Below are 18481 nucleotides of genomic sequence, written 5' to 3' on the forward strand. Positions count from 1 at the left end.
GGCTTTTCACAGTAACTTCATTGCAGTGTTATCATAAGCCTACTTGTGACAATAATAAAGATTATTATTAAAAAAAGATTAAGCTAGCATATGGCGTAGGTGTGATGACCTCGCATGGTGGGTGAGGAGAGACCAACAGCATTTGTCTTGTAACAATGTCAGTGAGTGAAATTATTCTCAGATAGAATGTGAAGCAGTGTGTTTGAAGCAAGAAGATTTTATATGGTAAGAAGTCTTACAACACCAGGTTAAAGTCCAACAGGTTTGTTTCGAACCACTAGCTTTTGGAGCACAGCTCCTTCCTCAGGTGAATGAAGAGATGGGTTCCAGAAACATATACATAGACAAAGACAATGATGCAAGATGATACTTTCAATGCGAGTCTTTGCAGGTAATTAAATCTTTATAGGTCCAGATGGAGTATCTGGAGAGAGTGATAATCATAGGTTAAAGAGGTGTGAATTGTCTCAAGGCAGAACAGTTGGTAGGATTTTGCAAGCCCAGGCCAGATGGTGGGGGGGGGGGGTGAATGTAATGCGACATAAATCCAAGGTCCCGGTTGAGGCTGTACTCATGTGTGCGGAACTTGGCTATAAATTTCTGCTCGGCGATTCTGCGTTGTCGCGCGTCCTGAAGGCTGCCTTGGAAAACGCTTACCCGAAGATCAGAGGCTGAATGCCCTTGACTGCTGTAGTGTTCCCCGACTGGAAGGGAACATTCCTGCCTAGCGATTGTCGCGTGATGTCCGTTCAGACGTTGTTGCAGCATCTGCTGTTGCACGTGTCTTTTACTTTGTCTTTTCTGTGGCTCTGTTCCAATTATGGCAATCAGTGAGTTTGCCCTTCTTTCTGTGCTATCTATGTCTTAATGCTTAGAGTCACCAGGTATCAAATGATACCACCACAAGTTTCAACCAGCTATCGATCAAAGAGCCAAACACCGGTTAGTTAGTTTAAGGTCAAGGGTACTTTATTTACACACAATTAGTTATGCAACATAAACACTACTAGTTAACTATACCTATCAACTAAGACAACCTGTACTTAACTTCAGGCACCCGGCTTAGGTCAGAAAGCAGTGGCTGCGGTTCGCTTCTGGATCTATTGGGTTCGAAGGAGTAACTGCTGCTCAGCTAGGCTCATCCGTCTGGTAGCAAGCGTTGAACTTGGACTTGCTTCTGGTGTTGCTGCACTTGGCGATGGCTGTGACCGGGGTACCAAGACCAAGAGAGAGCGAACATATGGCGAACTCTTCTTCTTATACTCGGGGGGGGGGGGGGGGGGGGTGTGGACCTCTGGCATACAAATATGCATTTCAGGCTCTGAGCCTGCCTGAGTCTTGGCTTGTCCATTTTACCCGCCAGGCTTTGCGAGTTTCTCTGTACCTTGTTGGAAGTGGCCACCCCAGATGGCTACACTCCGTCCTCTTGATCTTCAACGCAAAGCGTGAAGGATCACAATACTGGGTCTTCTTTGTTCTCTGAAATATCGGGTACCCTTAACCAAGGACAGGTTCTACCCTACTCTGTCCTATGGGTCAAAAATATTTACCTAATTGTCCCGAAACAACACATATCAAGGGACAGCACGGTGGCACAGTGGTTAGCATTGCTACCTACGACGCTGAGGACCCGGGTTAGAATCCCGGCCCTGGGTCACTGTCCGTGAGGAGTTTGCACATTCTCCCCATGTCTGCGTGGGTTTCACCCCCACAACCCAAAAGATGTGCAGGATAGGTGGATTGGTCACTCTAAATTGCCCCTTAGTTGGAAAAAATAATTGGGTACTCTAAATTTAAAATAAAAAAACATATTTAAGAAGTTCTAAGGGGCCATTTAACATTCAGTAAAAGGGGAACCTCTGTCTCTAACTAGACCAGTGATTGTCAAACTCAGGGGCGCGACCCGCGGGTGGGTCGCGGGCAGGTGCCGGGAGGGTCGCGGAGCCGTCCTTCGCGGTGCTCCCGATTGTGCAAATCTGCGGACAGCAGCGAGCTTTTAAAAACGCCGGCTGCAAGCGGCCTTCAAAATGGCCACGAACATGTAAAAAAAAATGCGGCCGCATTGCGCATGCACGCCCAATCATCGGTGCGCATGTGCATAACCAGTGATCAGGCACGCATGCACAATGCGGCCACCTTTTTTTAAAAATGGTCGCAGCTTTTTGTTTTACAAGTTCGGGGGGGGTGTTTATTCATTGAATTTTTTTTTTCATTTATTTTATTCATTTTCTTTTTATTTTCTTTTACAAGTTCAGGGAGGTTTTATTTGATAAAACTTTACAGGAAAAAGTGCAGAACTTTAGACAGGTGGAGACTCCATTCTTTCCGATACCGGTAGGCTTCACCTTCATCCAACAGGTTCTATTGGAGGAGCGTGTAGCGAGGGCCAAAGGGACCCAAAACCATTTCCTCCATTTTTGTCAGCAGCAAACAAGGTAAGAGAAAACGGTGGGTCACGCAGACGGCCGGTGTGGGTCGCGAAGGTCGGCCGGCATGGGTCGCGAAGGTCGGCCGGTTGGTAAAAATGGGTCCCCGGAAAAATGTTTGAAGAACACTGAACTAGACTACACTCATGCTGTTATTTAACAATCAAAGAACCTATCTTACAATACAAAGAAAATCCGATAGCAGCATCACATTTCTTCCTATCACTAACATTCACATACAGAAAAATAAACTTATTAACAAAACAACAACCACGGAATTTATTAAAGAGGAAGGTTCAGAAAGAGTATGGGGTTTGCTGGAGTCCGAGGAAAGGGGCTCTAAATGTGTATAGTGGAGGGCGGGAGGCTCTCCTTCTCCATTTTCGCAATCTAATTGTCTGGATGACACTGCACAATATAGCTATCACTAGTAAGGCTTCCATTGTGTATGACAGGGAATACCACTTAACGAGATTCTCACACCATGTGGGGGTATCAGTGGCTGGGTGTGTGCGTGGTGTAGTGTCCGGGCTGGGGGTGTTGTGTTGGGTGGTCGTGTTCGGGGCCTGTGTGGTGAGGAGGGTAGAGGTGGGTAACGTGCGCAACTGTACTGTTCAAGTGACGATCATGATGCCGATCATCAGGGTCGTCTTCATTTTGTTCAGGTTTTCCTTCGCCTTCGAGTATCTTCGTATCTTTCTAAGGGAACAAGCATAGTATCTGTTATAATCGTGTTGTTTAACATCTCGTATGTCTGTCCGTCTCTCCTTAACGTCAATGTCCCATTAGAATCGTCACCATATGTGACTCCCACATTTTTATTTTTTTTAAAAACAACCATTTGCGGAGACAAGACATCCGAAAAAAAAAAATCTGTGTCACAGTGCGAGCACTCTCGCAGCCTGTGGTCGATGGGCTGAGTGGGCGGACAATTTCTCCGTCCTCTGCAAACTTGTTTTTCTAACCATGTGTTTCTGACATGTAAATAGTTTGTGGGGGATTGCAACCGAAAGGCTGTCGGAAAGGGCAAAAGTTGTGGCAAAAAGCATTCTTTAAATCACAGGGAAGAAAAAGAACAGCAAAAGAGTTTCGAAATTTCTTTTCCGAATGGGGTGATGCGTATGATACGCGGCAGGGCAAGAATGGGTGGGATCCCCGGGTAGGGCGGTGATCAGTGCTGGTGCTCCACTACCCGAGCTTGGCTGACCAAATGTATAGGGGGTCCTCAGGCAGGGCGGGGATAAGTACCGTTACTCCACTGCCTATGTGACCTTCCAAGAGCGGTAAGAATTTGTAACTATGTGGGCTCCAGACAAACTTGTTTCACTAACTGCCATGTGGCGTCGGAAGAGTAATTATGACTGTATCAAGAAAAAGCATCCGTGAGGACGACACACAAAATCATACAAGAGAGAACGAACAACATTTAAACACAAACTAAACATAAAAGCGGGCAGGTTCGATCAGAGTACAGGACACCGTAAATCTCAATCGATTCCTGACTCTCACCATCTGGACACCTCAAGGTTCCATTCCAAAAAGATTTTCGAAGGGGTTACCATGGTGGGAGTCAGACTCGGAGTTGTCGCCATCTCCCGGGTGCCAAACTCGTTCATGGAGTTTGCGTGCTAACACGGCGTGTGCCGATGTGGGGTCCATTTCACCATTCCTAGTCAGACGACAGGAATTGTCACAGTGCCAGTGGTTCATGTTCCTTAGGGACGTTGCAAGGGGGCTGTCGCTATCGTTGGGTGGCGGGTCAGGTTTCAGTGTGGGCAAATAAATCGTTTCAAAGAGGCTGAGCGTATCGTGGTCGGGGTCCCTGGGCCTGTAGTGACTGGGGCCTGGTTCGTGGGAGCTTTGTTCGGGTTTCTCAGGGGCTTCAGTTGTGCTGTCGCTGTCGCTAGCAGCCGAATCAAGCGTCAGGGTGAAATTTGATTCTGGCGGCGAGGTCAAGGTCGTGTCTGTGGACGTGCTGCTGCTGCGGAAGGGGGAAATTGGGTTGTCGGTGGGTGGGTCCTCATTGTCTGCCATCACCAACAAGAGGTGGTTCGAGTGGCTGCACAGCGTTCCATAAACCTTAAGCTGATTTACATGGAACCATCCTCATTTTCCGTTTGGATACGTGATTTTATAAACTGAGGGGCTTACTTTGTCCGAGATTGAATAGGGTCCTGCAAATTTAGGGGAGAGGAATGAGCTGGGGTTGTATAAGGTGATCATTACTTGCTGTCCGACTGTCTACTCTGTCAGGTGTACTGTCTTATCAAAGCAGGTCTTACTCTGCTTTCGTTTAGTGCCTAGTCGAACAGCTGCAGCGAGCTGTGCTGCCTTAATATTCTCTACCATGTGCTGGACTGCTTTCTCATGGGTACGGGCGGTGACTGCGGGGCTGGCCAAATCAAGTCCGAATAAGTATTCGGTACCCTTCATGGGCCGTCCGGTCATGAGGATATGGGGGTTATATCCTGTTGAGCTCGACACTGTGTTCCTAATAAACATCAGTGCGAATGGGAACACTGTGTCCCATGTTGTGTTGTGCTGCTGCACCATTTTTCTAAGTGTGGCCTTTCGTGTCCGATTCATGCGTTCCACAATGCCGCTGGACTGTGGGTGATAGGCAATGTGGAACTTTTGCCGAATACCAAATATCGTCATCACATTTTTCATGATCCTTCCCATAAAGTGGGAACCTTGGTCCGACTCAATACTACAGGGGAGTCCCCACCTCGTAAAAATTTGCTCTGTTAAGATCTTCGCCGTGGACTTGGCTGTGTTTGTTCTCGAGGGGAACGCTTCGACCCATTTCATAAATGTGTCTATCACCACTAACACATACTTGTATCCATTACTGCAGGGGTGGGAGGGGACCAATATAATCCAATTGAAGGTTTGTACACGGGGCATTTACAGGGCGGGTGTGTCGTAGCTGGGCTTTTTTCTCGTACCTATCGGGGTTGTTTTGAGCACAAATTAAACAGTTTTTGACATAATGGCACACGTCGGTTTTCAAATCAGGCCACCAGCAGAGGGGTCTGAGGTGGGCAAGGGTGGATTCAATCCCTTGGTGTCCATGTCCATCATGGAACTTGCCAAATATCTCATTCTTGTCCTGGGTGGGGATTACATAAATTCCATCTTTTAAAACGATTCCCTCATGGACCGTCAAATAATTCCTAAACTTTTCGTAGGGAGCTGGGAAGTTTCCTTTTAAAATTTATTTTAATGCCTCGTTCTTCCTTTTGTACCTGGGCGAGGTCTTGGATGTTGGTCTGTGAGACCTGAACTGCGTGTACTGGGGCACTCTCAGGGGGTTGCCAAAAGTGGCCATGTCGTGAGCCTGCTTTCGCTAGGGCGTCAGCTTTCAGGTTACCGGGTGGGAAGGAACGATGGTGACTTCTTACTTTAACGATGCCATATTTCCTGCCTTTAGCTGTCTGAAGGATATGTTTGAGCAATGGGGCTGAGGGTAGAGGTTTTCAGTCGGTGGAAATAAATCCTCTCGATTCCCACAGGGGTAGGAATTCTGTTAGGCTGTTGCAGATGTATAAACTGTCCGAATATATGTCTGCAGGGGTTGGGAACAAATCGGGGTGCTGGACAATGTAAGCAATGGCTGCTAACTCAGCTGCCGGCAAACCTAAGTGTCCAGGCAACTTTAAAGCTATCTCTTCTAAAGCACGCCCTTGCGCGTCCACTACATAAATACCACAGCCGGTTATCCTTTTTCCCTCAAGGACTGTGGAGGAGCCATCTACATAAATTCTCAGTGCTTTGTCTGTGGGCTGGGGTCCGATACCTGTCTTTCTTGGTACCGACTTGGGAACAGAGGGGCCTGCGCCGGCCATTGGGGGTGGGGCCAAATGGAAAGCACGGGCTTTGTTCCCGCGCTATGGTAATCATGGCGGAAACAGGGAAGCAGGAAGGAGGGGGCCTCGCACAGTGGGAGCCGAGGTCACGGGGGGAAGCCGAGGTCGGACAGAGTTTGCTGACTTCTGGGAGCAACATGGGGGGTGCAATTACGCTAGTGAGGGATCTAGCGGGAGGGGTGGGGGGGGTTAATTGGGTTGCTGCTGCTGGGGAGAAGGGGGAGCTGGTATGGGGTGGGGTGGTCGGGGCGGGAGGGCGCCGTTGGGGGGAGATACGGCTACGTGGGAACCGGGTGAGGAGCTGGATTGAAAAGGAGATGGCTAGTCGACAAGGGGGGGGGGGGGGGGGGGGTAAAGAGCTGGGGTAGCACAATTGAGAGATCTGTTCGTAGATGGGACGTTTGCGAGTCTGGGAGCGCTGACGGAAAAATATGGGTTGCCCCAAGGGAATGCATTTCAGTATATGCAACTGAGGGCTTTTGCGAGGCAACAGGTGAGGGAATTCCCGCAGCTCCCGATGCAGGAGGTGCAGGATAGAGTGATCTCGGAGACATGGGTGGGGGATGGTAAGGTGTCGGACATATATAGGGAAATGAGGGACGAGGGGGAGATCATGGTAGATGAGCTGAAAGGGAAATGGGAAGAAGAGCTGGGGGAGGAGATTGAGGAGGGGCTATGGGCTGATGCCCTACGTAGGGTAAACTCATCGTCCTCGTGTGCCAGGCTAAGCCTGATACAATTTAAGGTGTTACACAGGGCGCATATGACTGGAGCACGGCTCAGTAAATTTTGGGATAGAGGATAGGTGTGCGAGATGCTCGAGAAGCCCAGCGAATCACACCCACATGTTCTGGTCATGCCCCGCACTACAAGGGTTTTGGGTGGGGGTGGCAAAGGTGCTTTCGAAGGTGGTGGGGGTCCAGGTCGAACCAAGCTGGGGGTTGGCTATATTTGGGGTTGCAGAAGAGCTGGGAGTGCAGGAGGCGAGAGAGGCTGATGTTTTGGCCTTTGCGTCCCTAGTAGCCCGGCGCAGGATATTGTTAATGTGGAAGGAAGCCAAACCCCCGGGTGTGGAGACCTGGATAAACGACATGGCAGGGATTATAAAGTTAGAACGGATTAAGTTCGTACTAAGGGGTTCGGCTCAAGGGTTCACCAGGCGGTGGCAACCGTTCGTCAACTACCTCACAGAAAGATAGAGGGAATGGAAAAGAAGAAGACAACAGCAGCAACCCAGGGGGAGGGGGGAGGGGGGAGGGGGGGGGGGAGGAATCGGACGGACTCTCAGGGATGTTATTGTATATGTATAGGCACTTGTTTTAGATAATGTATATTGGACTGTTGGATTGTATCTTTGGAGAGTATTTATTTTTGACAAGGCAGTTGCCATTTAGTTTGGTTTTTGTTTCTGTTCATATATTATTTATTTATTTGTTTAAAACTGGCCACTGTTATTTATATTGCTTTATTGTTGTTTAAAATAAACACTACATACTGTTATGTTTGGCCAAAAAATCTTGAATAAAATATATTTTTTTAAAAAAGGATGTGTTCTGCTGCCTGGGGCAAGTCTACTAAAACAACCAAATGTTTTGTCCTAATATTACCGAGCTGTACGTCCACAGGGGCTGTGATGTGTCCCTGCTGGAGGTGACCTGTAAAGCCACTAATGATAATGGTATCCGTAGTGGGCCATATCTCTTTCTGATGCATGGTGGAGGAGTTGAACGTGGTTCGGGACCCTTCTGTGTCCCAAAGGAACTCTACGGGGTGTCCCTGGACTGTGCTTGCAACGACCGGTCTTCCGGACTTATCCCAAAGGGTATCGCAGACCCAAGTTAGGGAGCCCGAACTTGATCAGATGCTGTGTATGTGGAGGGCTTGTCCATTGGGGATGGCTTCTTTAATGTGTTTAGGGCGGAAGCTAGAGAAGTGGAGGTTATCCGTGGGCTTGCGGCAAAGCGAAGTGCTGAGGTGACCATCCTTGATGGGGATGAGTGTGTCCAAGAATGCAACCGATTCTGGAGAGTAGTCCATGGTGAGTCTGATGGAGGGATGGAACTTATTGATGTCATCGTGTAGTCGTTTCAGTGATTCTTCGCCGTGGGTCCAAAGGAGAAAAATGTAATCGATGTATCTGGTGTATAACGTCGGCTGAAGGTCCTGTGCGGTGAGGAGGTCATGTTCAAACTTGTGCATGAAGATGTTGGCGTATTGGGGTGCGGATTTGATCCCCATGGCTGTTCCGTGTGTCTGGATGAAGAACTTGTTGTCGAAGGTGAAGACGTTGTCATCCAGAATGAAGTGGATGAGTTGCAGAATTGCGTCTGGAGATTGGCAGTTGTCGGTGTTGCGTATTGAGGCTGTTGCAGCAATGCCGTCGTCATGGGGGATGCTGGTGTAGAGTGCCGAGACGTCCATTGTGACGAGGAATGTTCCTGGTTCAACTGGTCCATGGGTGCTGAGTTTCTGTAAGAAGTCGGTTGTATCGTGACAGAAGCTGGGCATTCCTTGTACGGTGGGTTTCAAGATGCCCTCGATGTAGCCAGAGACGTTCTCACACAGGGTCCCATTGCCTGATAATAATAATAATAATTGCTTATTGTCACAAGTAGGCTTCAGTGAAGTTACTGTGAAAAGCCCCTAGGCTCCACATTCTGGCACCTGTTCGGGGAGGCCAGTACGGGAATTGAACCCGCGCTGCTACCTTGTTCTGTATTATAAGTCAGCTGTTTAGCCCACTGTGCTAAACCAGCCCCTGATACGATGGGACAGCCTGGTGTATTTTCAGGAGGCAGGATAGATCTCCAATGCAGGGAGTACGTTGGGATGAGAGCACATAGGGTGTTCTGAAGGTCTGGATCCAAGGTCTTGATCAGTCTGTTGAGTTGGCGGATGTGTTCCTTGGTCGGATCTGCGGGTAACTGTCTGTAGTGTTCCTGGTTGTTGCGTTGTCGGTACACTTCTTTGCAGTAGTCCGTTTGTTCTGTATGACGGTGGCCCCTCCTTTGTCTGCTGGTTTGATGACGATGTTGCAGCTGGTCTTGAGAGCGCGGGTGGCATTGCGTTGTGCTTGAGTGACGTTCGGGGCTTTCTTGTGAATGCGACTGATAAATCTGGCATTGGCGCGACTCCTGACGGCTTGAGCATACACATCGAGTCGAGGGCAGCGGCCTTTCGGAGGGGTCAAATTTGACTCCTCTTCGGTTGCCGCACCGCAGATCTCTCAGCCTACTGTTCCGGTTCATTGGTTGTCTCATTGGGTTCGCTGTCGGCCTCTTGGGGTCTGTAAAAGAACTCCCAGAGCCTCATTCGCCTGATGAATTCCTCTGTGTCTGCCACGGTAAATTGGCCACACTAAATTGCCCCTTAATTGAAATAAAAAGAATTGGGTACTCTAAATTTATTTTTTTAAAGATTTCACAAATACTTGTATGGTCATAGCTTCATGGTCAAACTAATCATAAGCCATTGACGGCTATTTTGTATCCAAAGTGTCCAGAATCCACTGCAGGGTGAATGCTGGGAAGGGCATTTATTTTTGTCTGGTTATTGGTATGATATTAAATTCAGATGATCGGAAGATCATTGTAATGCTGATGCAATGTCCAGGTTATCATCCGCCTCAGAGCAGAGCTGAACAGGGAAAATGTATTTTTCTTTTTACATGTAGATGAGTTACTAGTCACAGATGACATTGGTCAAGCAATTTGCAGGATCCTGTATTGGCAAGAATATATGACTATAATCACAAATGGCCGGCCAACACATATACTGGATTTAGAATTCAGGCCATTATTTCATACGCAAGAATGAGTTGTCCGTTAATAAAGTAGTATTATGTGGGGAGACAGAGGATTGTAATTCCTGGAAAAAGTATATATCATAGTGTTATGTCTCATGATCAATACTTGCAGATGAGCTTTAAGAAAGAGTCAAATGAGAAGCTATCTTTGGTGGCCAGGGTTAGATAAGGATACAGAAGACAGTGAAACTGTGCAGAGCATGTCGAGCAGTAGAAAAGTCACCATTGATACCTTTGCAACCATGGAAATGGTCAGCTGGATTTTGGTACAGGCAGCATATAGCTTTCGCAGAATTTGAAGGGCAATAGCTATTCATTGTGATAAATGGCCGCCGTGAATCCCGCCCCCGCCGAAGTCTCTGCTCCCGGAGATTGGGCGGGGGCGGGAATCCGGCCGCGCCGGTTGGCGGGACCCCCCGCTGGATTCTCCGGCCCGGATGGGCCGAAGTCCCGCCCAGGAACTGCCTGTCCCGCCGACGTAAATCAAACCTGGTATTTACCAGCGGGACCAGGCGGTGTGGGCGGGCTCCGGGGTCCTGGGGGGGGGGGGGGGAGCGCGGGGCGATCTGACCCCGGGGGGGTGCCCCCACGGTGGCCTGGCCCGCGATCGAGGCCTACCGATCCGCGGACGGGCCTGTGCCGTGGGGGCACTCTTTCCCTTCCGCCTCCGCTACGGCCTCCACCATGGCGGAGGCGGAAGAGACTCGGGAAACTGACAGCGGCCGCTGACGCTCCCGCGCATGCGCTGGGAAACTGACAGCGGCCGCTGACGCTCCCGCACATGCGCCGCATTTCCGCGCCAGCTGGCAGGGAAACAAACGCCATTTCCGCCAGCTGGCGGGGCGGAAATCCCTCCGGCGTCGGTCTAGCCCCTCAATGTTGGGGCTAGGCCGCCAAAGATGCGGAGCCTTCAGACGGGCATCGCGCCGGCTTTGACGCCAGTCGGCGGACATCCCACCGTTGGGGGAGAATTTCGCCCCAGATGTCATTGAATGACAAACCAGCATTTTTTTGTTTATTTTTTAAAAATATAAATTTAGAGTGCCCAATTCATTTTTCCAATTCAGGGGCAATTTAGCGTGGCCAATCTACCTACCTTGCACATCTTTGGGTTGTGGGGGCAAAACCCATGCAAACACGGGGAAAATGTGCAAACTCCACACGGACAGTGGCCCAGAGCCGGGATTGAACCTGGGACCTCAGCGCCGTGAGGCTGCAATGCTACCCACTGCGCCACCGTGCTGCCTTTTTTTGTTTATTTTTTGGAACACACATCATACTCCTATCAGCAGAACGGCAGCTGAATGTTTCTTAGAAGACAACCAAGAACAAATTTTTCATTGTTGAATCTACATTTAGCTGTAAGCACAAGAGCAACAATCAAGGGTGAAAGAGAGTCATGATAGGGGTAGATTGAGGAAAGAGATCTGACAGATCAGTGATTACCAGGAAGAATAGTTAAAATATGTGGTCCTCACACATATTTGGTCTGGATATTTGGTCCATAAAGAAGGGAGTTTGGAAGAATCACATGAATCTGATTAATTTTATAGTCGGGATATGAATAGAGCACTAATAGTTGATGCTTGCAACCAGTTCCAAACTGAAACAGAGACACAGACAGGCATGACTGATAAAGTGGAAAATTCAATTGAAAATCAAGGGCCAAATCAGTCTTTGTTGGGAAAACCTTTTTCCACAGACTCAAGTTTTGAAAGTTTGGGTAATATCCTCTTCAGTATAGGAAACAAATGGTTAAGTTGGATTTGTAATAAATAAAAAACAAGGGCCTGAACTTTACATTTGGGGATCACCCAAAGTTGATGGGAGTGGATGTGAAACTCGCCTGCACCAGAGATAGGTATTAATTCGATTTTATGCTGGCCGCTGACTGAAATATTGTGCAAAGGTGCGATGATATTGGGACACGTGCCCAATGCCTTTTCGCACAATCCTACACACAAATCTGCCCGCGCAAGGTAAAATGCTGGCCAATAGATGCATAAAAGATGTATAAAATTTGAACGGTGTATAACTTTTAATTAAGATGGGGAGGGAGTATAATAGCATTTATTTATGCATGTATGTAAACCAAAACTTGAATAAACCAGTTTAGTTGGGTACTAAAGTTTTGTGCATGCAGTATTTTTCACAAGTACCCCTTATATTGGGAGAACATCAACTTCCATGAGTAACATCAGAATGTATTCCATCACAACCGTGACATTGTGGACCAGCATATTCTGCAGTGGACCACTGCAATTGAGCCAGAGGACCAACACACGTCAATGAGGCTAGCCAGGAGCAGGACCAGGTGCATCTAAAAATGAGGTGCCAATTTGGACAGCACATGACTATGTACATGCTAAACAGTTGAAACAACATGCTATTGACAGAACTGAGTGATCCCACAACCAATTGATCAAAATAATTGAATTACAGTGCTAATATTTTATTCAGCAAAAGCAAGGCTTGACAAATGTAAATATTGTGTAGTAGTATCAAAGCACAGCATTAACATCATGCCCTGGGTAGAAGTGTGATCTCCACTTAAGTGCCCCCAATGGTTGTGACCCGGGGCTATCAGGAAACATGACATGTACACGTGTGGTTTCTCTGCTGACCATCCTTACAGAAGGAATGATACCAAGCTCTTGGCCAAAGACTATTGTACCCTAAATGCCCAGAAAACATAGGAAGACCAATTTTACCCAATCATTTCCTTTCTTCTATTTGAGCTGTACAATTACAAAAAATGGAGTGGCACGGTGGCATAGTGGTTAGGCACTGCTGTGACGATTGGAAGATGTTGGGAAAATTGGATTATATAGTGGGCAATATAAAGGTTAAAGACCTGGAGTTAGAATGTGTGTGCTTAAAAATAATTCTGTTCTGCAGGGCCTGGGTGGTTTTAGCAGCCAGCAGGTGAAATTAGCAAATGTGTTTTTCAGTCTGGGCTAATGCATAGTGGTTTGCCTGGGGAGTTACTGTGCTTTGCAGCCTGAAGATACAAGTTGTTTTTCAGCTTGGGGAGGTGAGGTCATTGCTGGGTGGAGCCAAGGAAGGCAGAGAAACACTTTGAAAGCATCAGAGAGGCAGCTGATGGAGAGATTTTGGAAATAGGAGTTGCCTTCTGATTTGCCTGATGCCGAGTCCACAATTCTCCCACAGTAAGATAGATTGAGATCTGTATGGTTCTTTTCTTGTATAATGGGAAATTTAGTAGTATTTTAGGTGTAAATTGTAAGCCGTTCTTCCTGGGTTAGTTTTCTTTTAAAAATAACCAAGCCCTATTTCTTCATGCAATCACTCTTGGAGCGAATCATTCTTTCCTTATGGCCTTGCAAATAAACTAAAAGTCTTGATCCAGCATTGGGGTCCACTGTTACAGTCTGGCCTGTGATCGTAATACTGCTACCCCTCAGCGCCAGGGACCCGGGTTCGATTCCAGCCTTGGGTGACTGTGTGGAGTTTACCCTCCCCCCCCCCCCCCCCCCCCACCACCCCCGTCGGTGTGGGTTTCTTCTGGGTACTCTGGTTTCCTTCCCAATCCAAAGATGTGCAGGTTAGGTGGATTGGCCTTGCTACATTGTCCCTTGGTGTCCAAAGATATGCAGGTTAGGTGGAGCTATGGGGATGGGACAAGTGAGTGGACCGAGAGTTGGTGCAGACTCGATGGGCCAAATGGCCTCCTTTTGCACTGCACTGGAATTCTATGGTTCTATGTCATGTACCCATCTGCCTGCCCAAGAACAAAGAAATGTACAGCACAGGTACAGGCCCTTCGGCCCTCCAAGCCCGTGCCGACCATGCTGCCCGACTAAACTACAATCTTCTACACTTCCTGGGTCCTCATCCCTCTATTCCCATCCTATTCATGTATTTGTCAAGATGCCCCTTAAATGTCACTATCGTCCCTGCTTCCACCACCTCCTCCTGTATAGTTCCAGGCACCCACTACCCTCTGCGTAAAAAACTTGCCTCGTACATCTACTCTAAACCTTGCCCCTCTCACCTTAAATCTATGCCCCTAGTAATTGACCCCTCTACCCTAGGGAAAAACCTCTGACTATCCACTCTGTCTATGCCCCTCAATTTTGTAGACCTCTATTAGGTCGCCCCTCAACCTCCTTCGTTCCAGTGAGAACAAACCGAGTTTATTCAACCGCTCCTCATAGCTTATGCCCTCCATACCAGGCAACATTCTGGTAAATCTCTTCTGCACCCTCTCTAAAGCCTCCACATCCTTCTGGTAGTGTGGCAACCAGAATTGAACACTATACTCCAAGTGTGGCCTAACTAAGGTTCTATACAGCTGCAACATGACTTTCCAATTCTTATACTCAATGCCCAGGTTAAGTCAGTTTCATGATCCCTGCGTCATCTGTTTTTCTACTCGAGGACCTTTATCAGCGAGTTGACGTTTTAATGCTCCAGGTTGGCCAAAACAAATAAAACATGGATGGCCTTAGTACCCAGCTATCTTAGCTCAGATTCAAGGTACTATTGTTTTCTCTGGTCCTTTATCTGGGTCTCTCACACTGTATTTTGTTCCACACCTTGCTTGAATTTCTAATTTAATGTACCTTTTTGACTATTTGGTCCTTTTTTAAATATTTGGGATCAATAAAATGCTTGGTTAATGAAAATCCAAGCCTAGTTTCCAACCAAGTCACCCTTCAGTTGCTATAACAAGCAGAGTTTAAAATATTGTATCACAACCAGTAAACTCTAATTTATTATAATAGTGAAATTAGATCTTGTTAATTAGCAATAAAACAAATTGGTGATTTTCCACGATTCTCATGCTGACATGATTGCAGTGTTAGTTCCATTCACAACTCCTCAGATAATGAAGAGTTTGTGCCTGCATGAAATAAGATCTGGACAACATTTAGATTTGGGTTGATAAGTTGCATGTTACATTCACACCACAAAAGTACATCTACAACAAGGGAGAGTCTAACCACTTCCACTTAACTTTCAACAGCGACACCATTACAGAATCCCCCACCATTAACATTCTTCGGGGTCAACATTGACCAGAAACATAACTGGACCAGCAATATAAATACTGTGACTACAACAGGAACCAAATGCTGGATATTCTGCAGTGTATGACCTCCTGGCATACGAAAGCATTTCTACCATCTTCAACGCACAAATCAATATTGTGATGGAATACTCTACACTTCAGAAGCTCAACAGCATGCAAGACAAAGCTGCCTACTTGACCCCATCTAGCACCTTAAACATTCACTCCCTCCATTACTGACAAAGTAGCAGCAGCACCATCCAAACCCATGGCCGTCACCACCGAAGAGGACAAGCGTAGCTGGAAGACAGGAACATAACCTCCTGCAGGTTTCCCACCAAATCATGCACCACCTTGGCTTGGAAATATATCACTGTTCCTTAATCACAGTAACTTCATTGCAGTGTTAATGTAAGCCTACTTGTGGCACAAATAAAGATTTTTATTATTATTAATCACCACGGGGTCAAAATTCTAAAACTCGCTGCCTAACAGCACTGTGGGTGAGCAAACACAAAACAGATTGCAGCGATCAAGAAGGTCACTCACCAACACCTTCAGAACCATCAGGAATGAGCAATAAATGCTGATCTTGCCAGCAATGCCACATCCCATGAATGAATAAAAACAAATTAGCAAAGGTATTTTCACCATTTCCCAAAACCAATCTATCTGTATATAAAAAGCACATACCAATGCAATTATCCGGGTCAGTTACAGCAGTGGTACATGTGAACAGGGGAAATACTGTGGCGTCCATTTAATAAATATGTTTAAAGTATTGGGATTAGACAGGCTACATACAGAGTTGTAATTTTCTCTGCTAAGGGATCAATTACTTGAGGATGTAATAAAATTAGGGCTAGAACAAGTAGGAATTAAGTTAGGAAGCATTCCCCACCCGGTGGAAATCTTGAAATGTTGACTCCAAAGGTCAACATTTGGGCGGCACAGTAACACTACCGCTTCACAGCACCAGTGACCCGGGTTCAATTCCAGCCTTGGGTGACTGTGTGTGTGGAATTTGCACGTTCTTCCCATGTCTGCGTGGGTTTCCTCCAGGTGCTCCTGTTTCCTCCCACAGTCCAAAGACCATAGAAGTTATCACAGGATTTACAGTGCAGAAGAAGGCCATTCGGCCCATCGAGTCTGCACCAGCCAGAGCACCCGACTGAAGCCCACGCTTCCACCCTGTCCCCGTAACCCCACCTAATCTTTTGGACACTAGGGAGCAATTTAGCATGGCCAATCCATCGAACATGCAAACCTTTGGACTGTGGGAGGGAACCGGAGCACCCGGAGGAAATCCACGCAGACAGAGGGAGAAAGTGCAAACTCAACACAGTGACCCGGGTCGAACCCGGGTCCTCAGCGTCATGAGGTGGCTGTGCTAACCACTGCGCAACCGTGCAACCCTTATTTGTACGACATTCTTGTTGCTGAATCATCAGTGCCACCAGATCCAAAATACACTATTTTGTTTATTTCTAGGAGCTATAAATTAAAACTCTAGAGTCAATATTTTGTCCACACCCTTCCCAAGATTCCTTTGTAGCATGTTATGGTTTCTACATCTGCTGAAGTTACTGCTTGGGCTATTGCCCATTTAATGCCTCTACATTTCCACATCACTGTACACATACAAGCACCCAGGTATTCATGCATGATTTTTTGAATTTTATTTTAGTTTTACATAACAATTATTTAAGATTAAGAATCCTCAAACTAAAGTACCAAGAAATATGCACATTCTATTTCTATAGCTCAGTGTGTAATAAGTAGATTTAAGATTTCGGGTCTCAGAAACTGGGATTCATCATTCCAATCCCTTCACATTCTATGATATTGCTTTCTGATCCAGATTCTTGATCTTCTAGTTTATTCACTGTAAACTTAGCCTGAAAGAAAAAAAAACATACAAAATTGAGCAACATTTAACCAAATCTTTTTTTTTCTCCTTTTTTACTTTTTGTCTTGAGGAGCTCTGCTCGCTGGAACTCCTCAGTGTAGCGAGAGATCGAGACGCCATTTAAAAATAGAGTACCAATCTCCGAGGCCCCCAACAGGACCCCCAACACCCCTGCGCACTATGGAAGGGTCCCCAGGCCCCCCCCCCCGCCCAAACACCCGCACAAGGTACCCCCAGTCCAATCGGCAGTGTGCACAAAAATGCCAGCGTGGCACCCCGGCAATGACAATCTGCCACCCGGCAGTGCCCCTGCCAGCTGGCAGCGACACCCAGGCATCCTGGCAGTGCCAGGCTGGCACCACCAGGCCAAGTGCCAGGGTACCCAGGCGCCACCAGTGCTACCCTCTGGGCCTCCGATCCCCTGGGAGACCTCCACAAACACCGCACTGTCCGGTCCCCGTTTGTGGAGACCAATACTGAACAGCACTCGCCGAGGTCTCCGAGGCCCTTATATAATCAAATCTCAGTTAAATGCAACTTTTATTTAATAAACCACGTTGCATGCAGGATGACAAGTAACTTTGATTCTATATTATACTGTCGGAATCAAGTCCTATGAAATTCAGTGCAGAATGTAGCTTCAGAATGTTTTGAAATGAAGTTCAAGGTATCATTTTTGGTTACTTTATTCGGTAATAAAAAGATCTAAAGTAGGATATTCCAGAGATGTAATTACAGTAAAACTTGCTAATGCATGGTGGCACAGTGGTTAGCACTGCTGCTTCACAGCTCCACGGACCCGGGTTCAATTTCGGCTTCGGGTGGCCGTCTGTGTGGAGTTTGCACTTTCTCCCCGTGTCTGCGTGGGTTTCCTCCAGGTGCTCCGGTTTCCTCCCACAGTCCCAAGATGGATTGGCTATGCTAAATTGCCCCTTAGTGTCAAAAAGGTTAGGTCCGGTTACTAGGTTATGGGGATAGGGTGGAGGCGTGGGCTTCGGTGAGGTGGACTCGATGGGCTGAGTGGCCTCTTTCTGCACTGTAAATTCTACGATTCTAAGAAATGTCAAGTTACAACTCCATTACATTACAATTCCATCCATGTCTGCTTGGGTTTCACCCCCACAACCCAAAGATATGCAGGTTAGGTGGATTGGCCACGATACATTGCCCCTTAATTGGAAAAAAAATAATAATTGGGTACTCCAAATTTTTTTAAAGTTATAACTCCGTTGCTTTCGGACTACGAAAGTCAGTCAACAACTACTGCATTAACCTGCACTAAAGATTTGCATGAATATATCTAAAGTGCATCATTTGCATCCAGGGTTTCTCTATACATGTACAGATGACAGTGGGTCTGTCTTTGTCATAGGCAATTGTCATTTGGAAATAAATCAAGTATTATACCATGTATTGCTTGAGGTGAAAGTAAAGTTG

At 47.0% G+C, this 18481-nt stretch overlaps 1 protein-coding gene and 1 long non-coding RNA gene across 2 annotated transcripts in view; one reads left to right on the forward strand and one right to left on the reverse strand.

Annotated features, from left to right (window-relative positions):
- The window catches only part of LOC140426511 (uncharacterized), a 65528-nt gene that overhangs the window by 33530 nt on the left and 13517 nt on the right, over positions 1-18481 (forward strand). The window lies entirely within an intron of this gene.
- Positions 16792-18481, reverse strand: part of rtca (RNA 3'-terminal phosphate cyclase) — a 57099-nt gene continuing 55409 nt past the window's right edge. The window contains exon 11 of the mRNA XM_072511380.1: positions 16792-17033. Coding sequence (XP_072367481.1) covers positions 16935-17033 — 99 coding nt within the window. The 3' untranslated portion in view covers positions 16792-16934. The remainder of the gene's footprint in view (positions 17034-18481) is intronic.

Source organism: Scyliorhinus torazame, chromosome 7 (assembly GCF_047496885.1).
Source record: "Scyliorhinus torazame isolate Kashiwa2021f chromosome 7, sScyTor2.1, whole genome shotgun sequence".
In the NCBI taxonomy this organism is placed as follows: domain Eukaryota; kingdom Metazoa; phylum Chordata; class Chondrichthyes; order Carcharhiniformes; family Scyliorhinidae; genus Scyliorhinus; species Scyliorhinus torazame.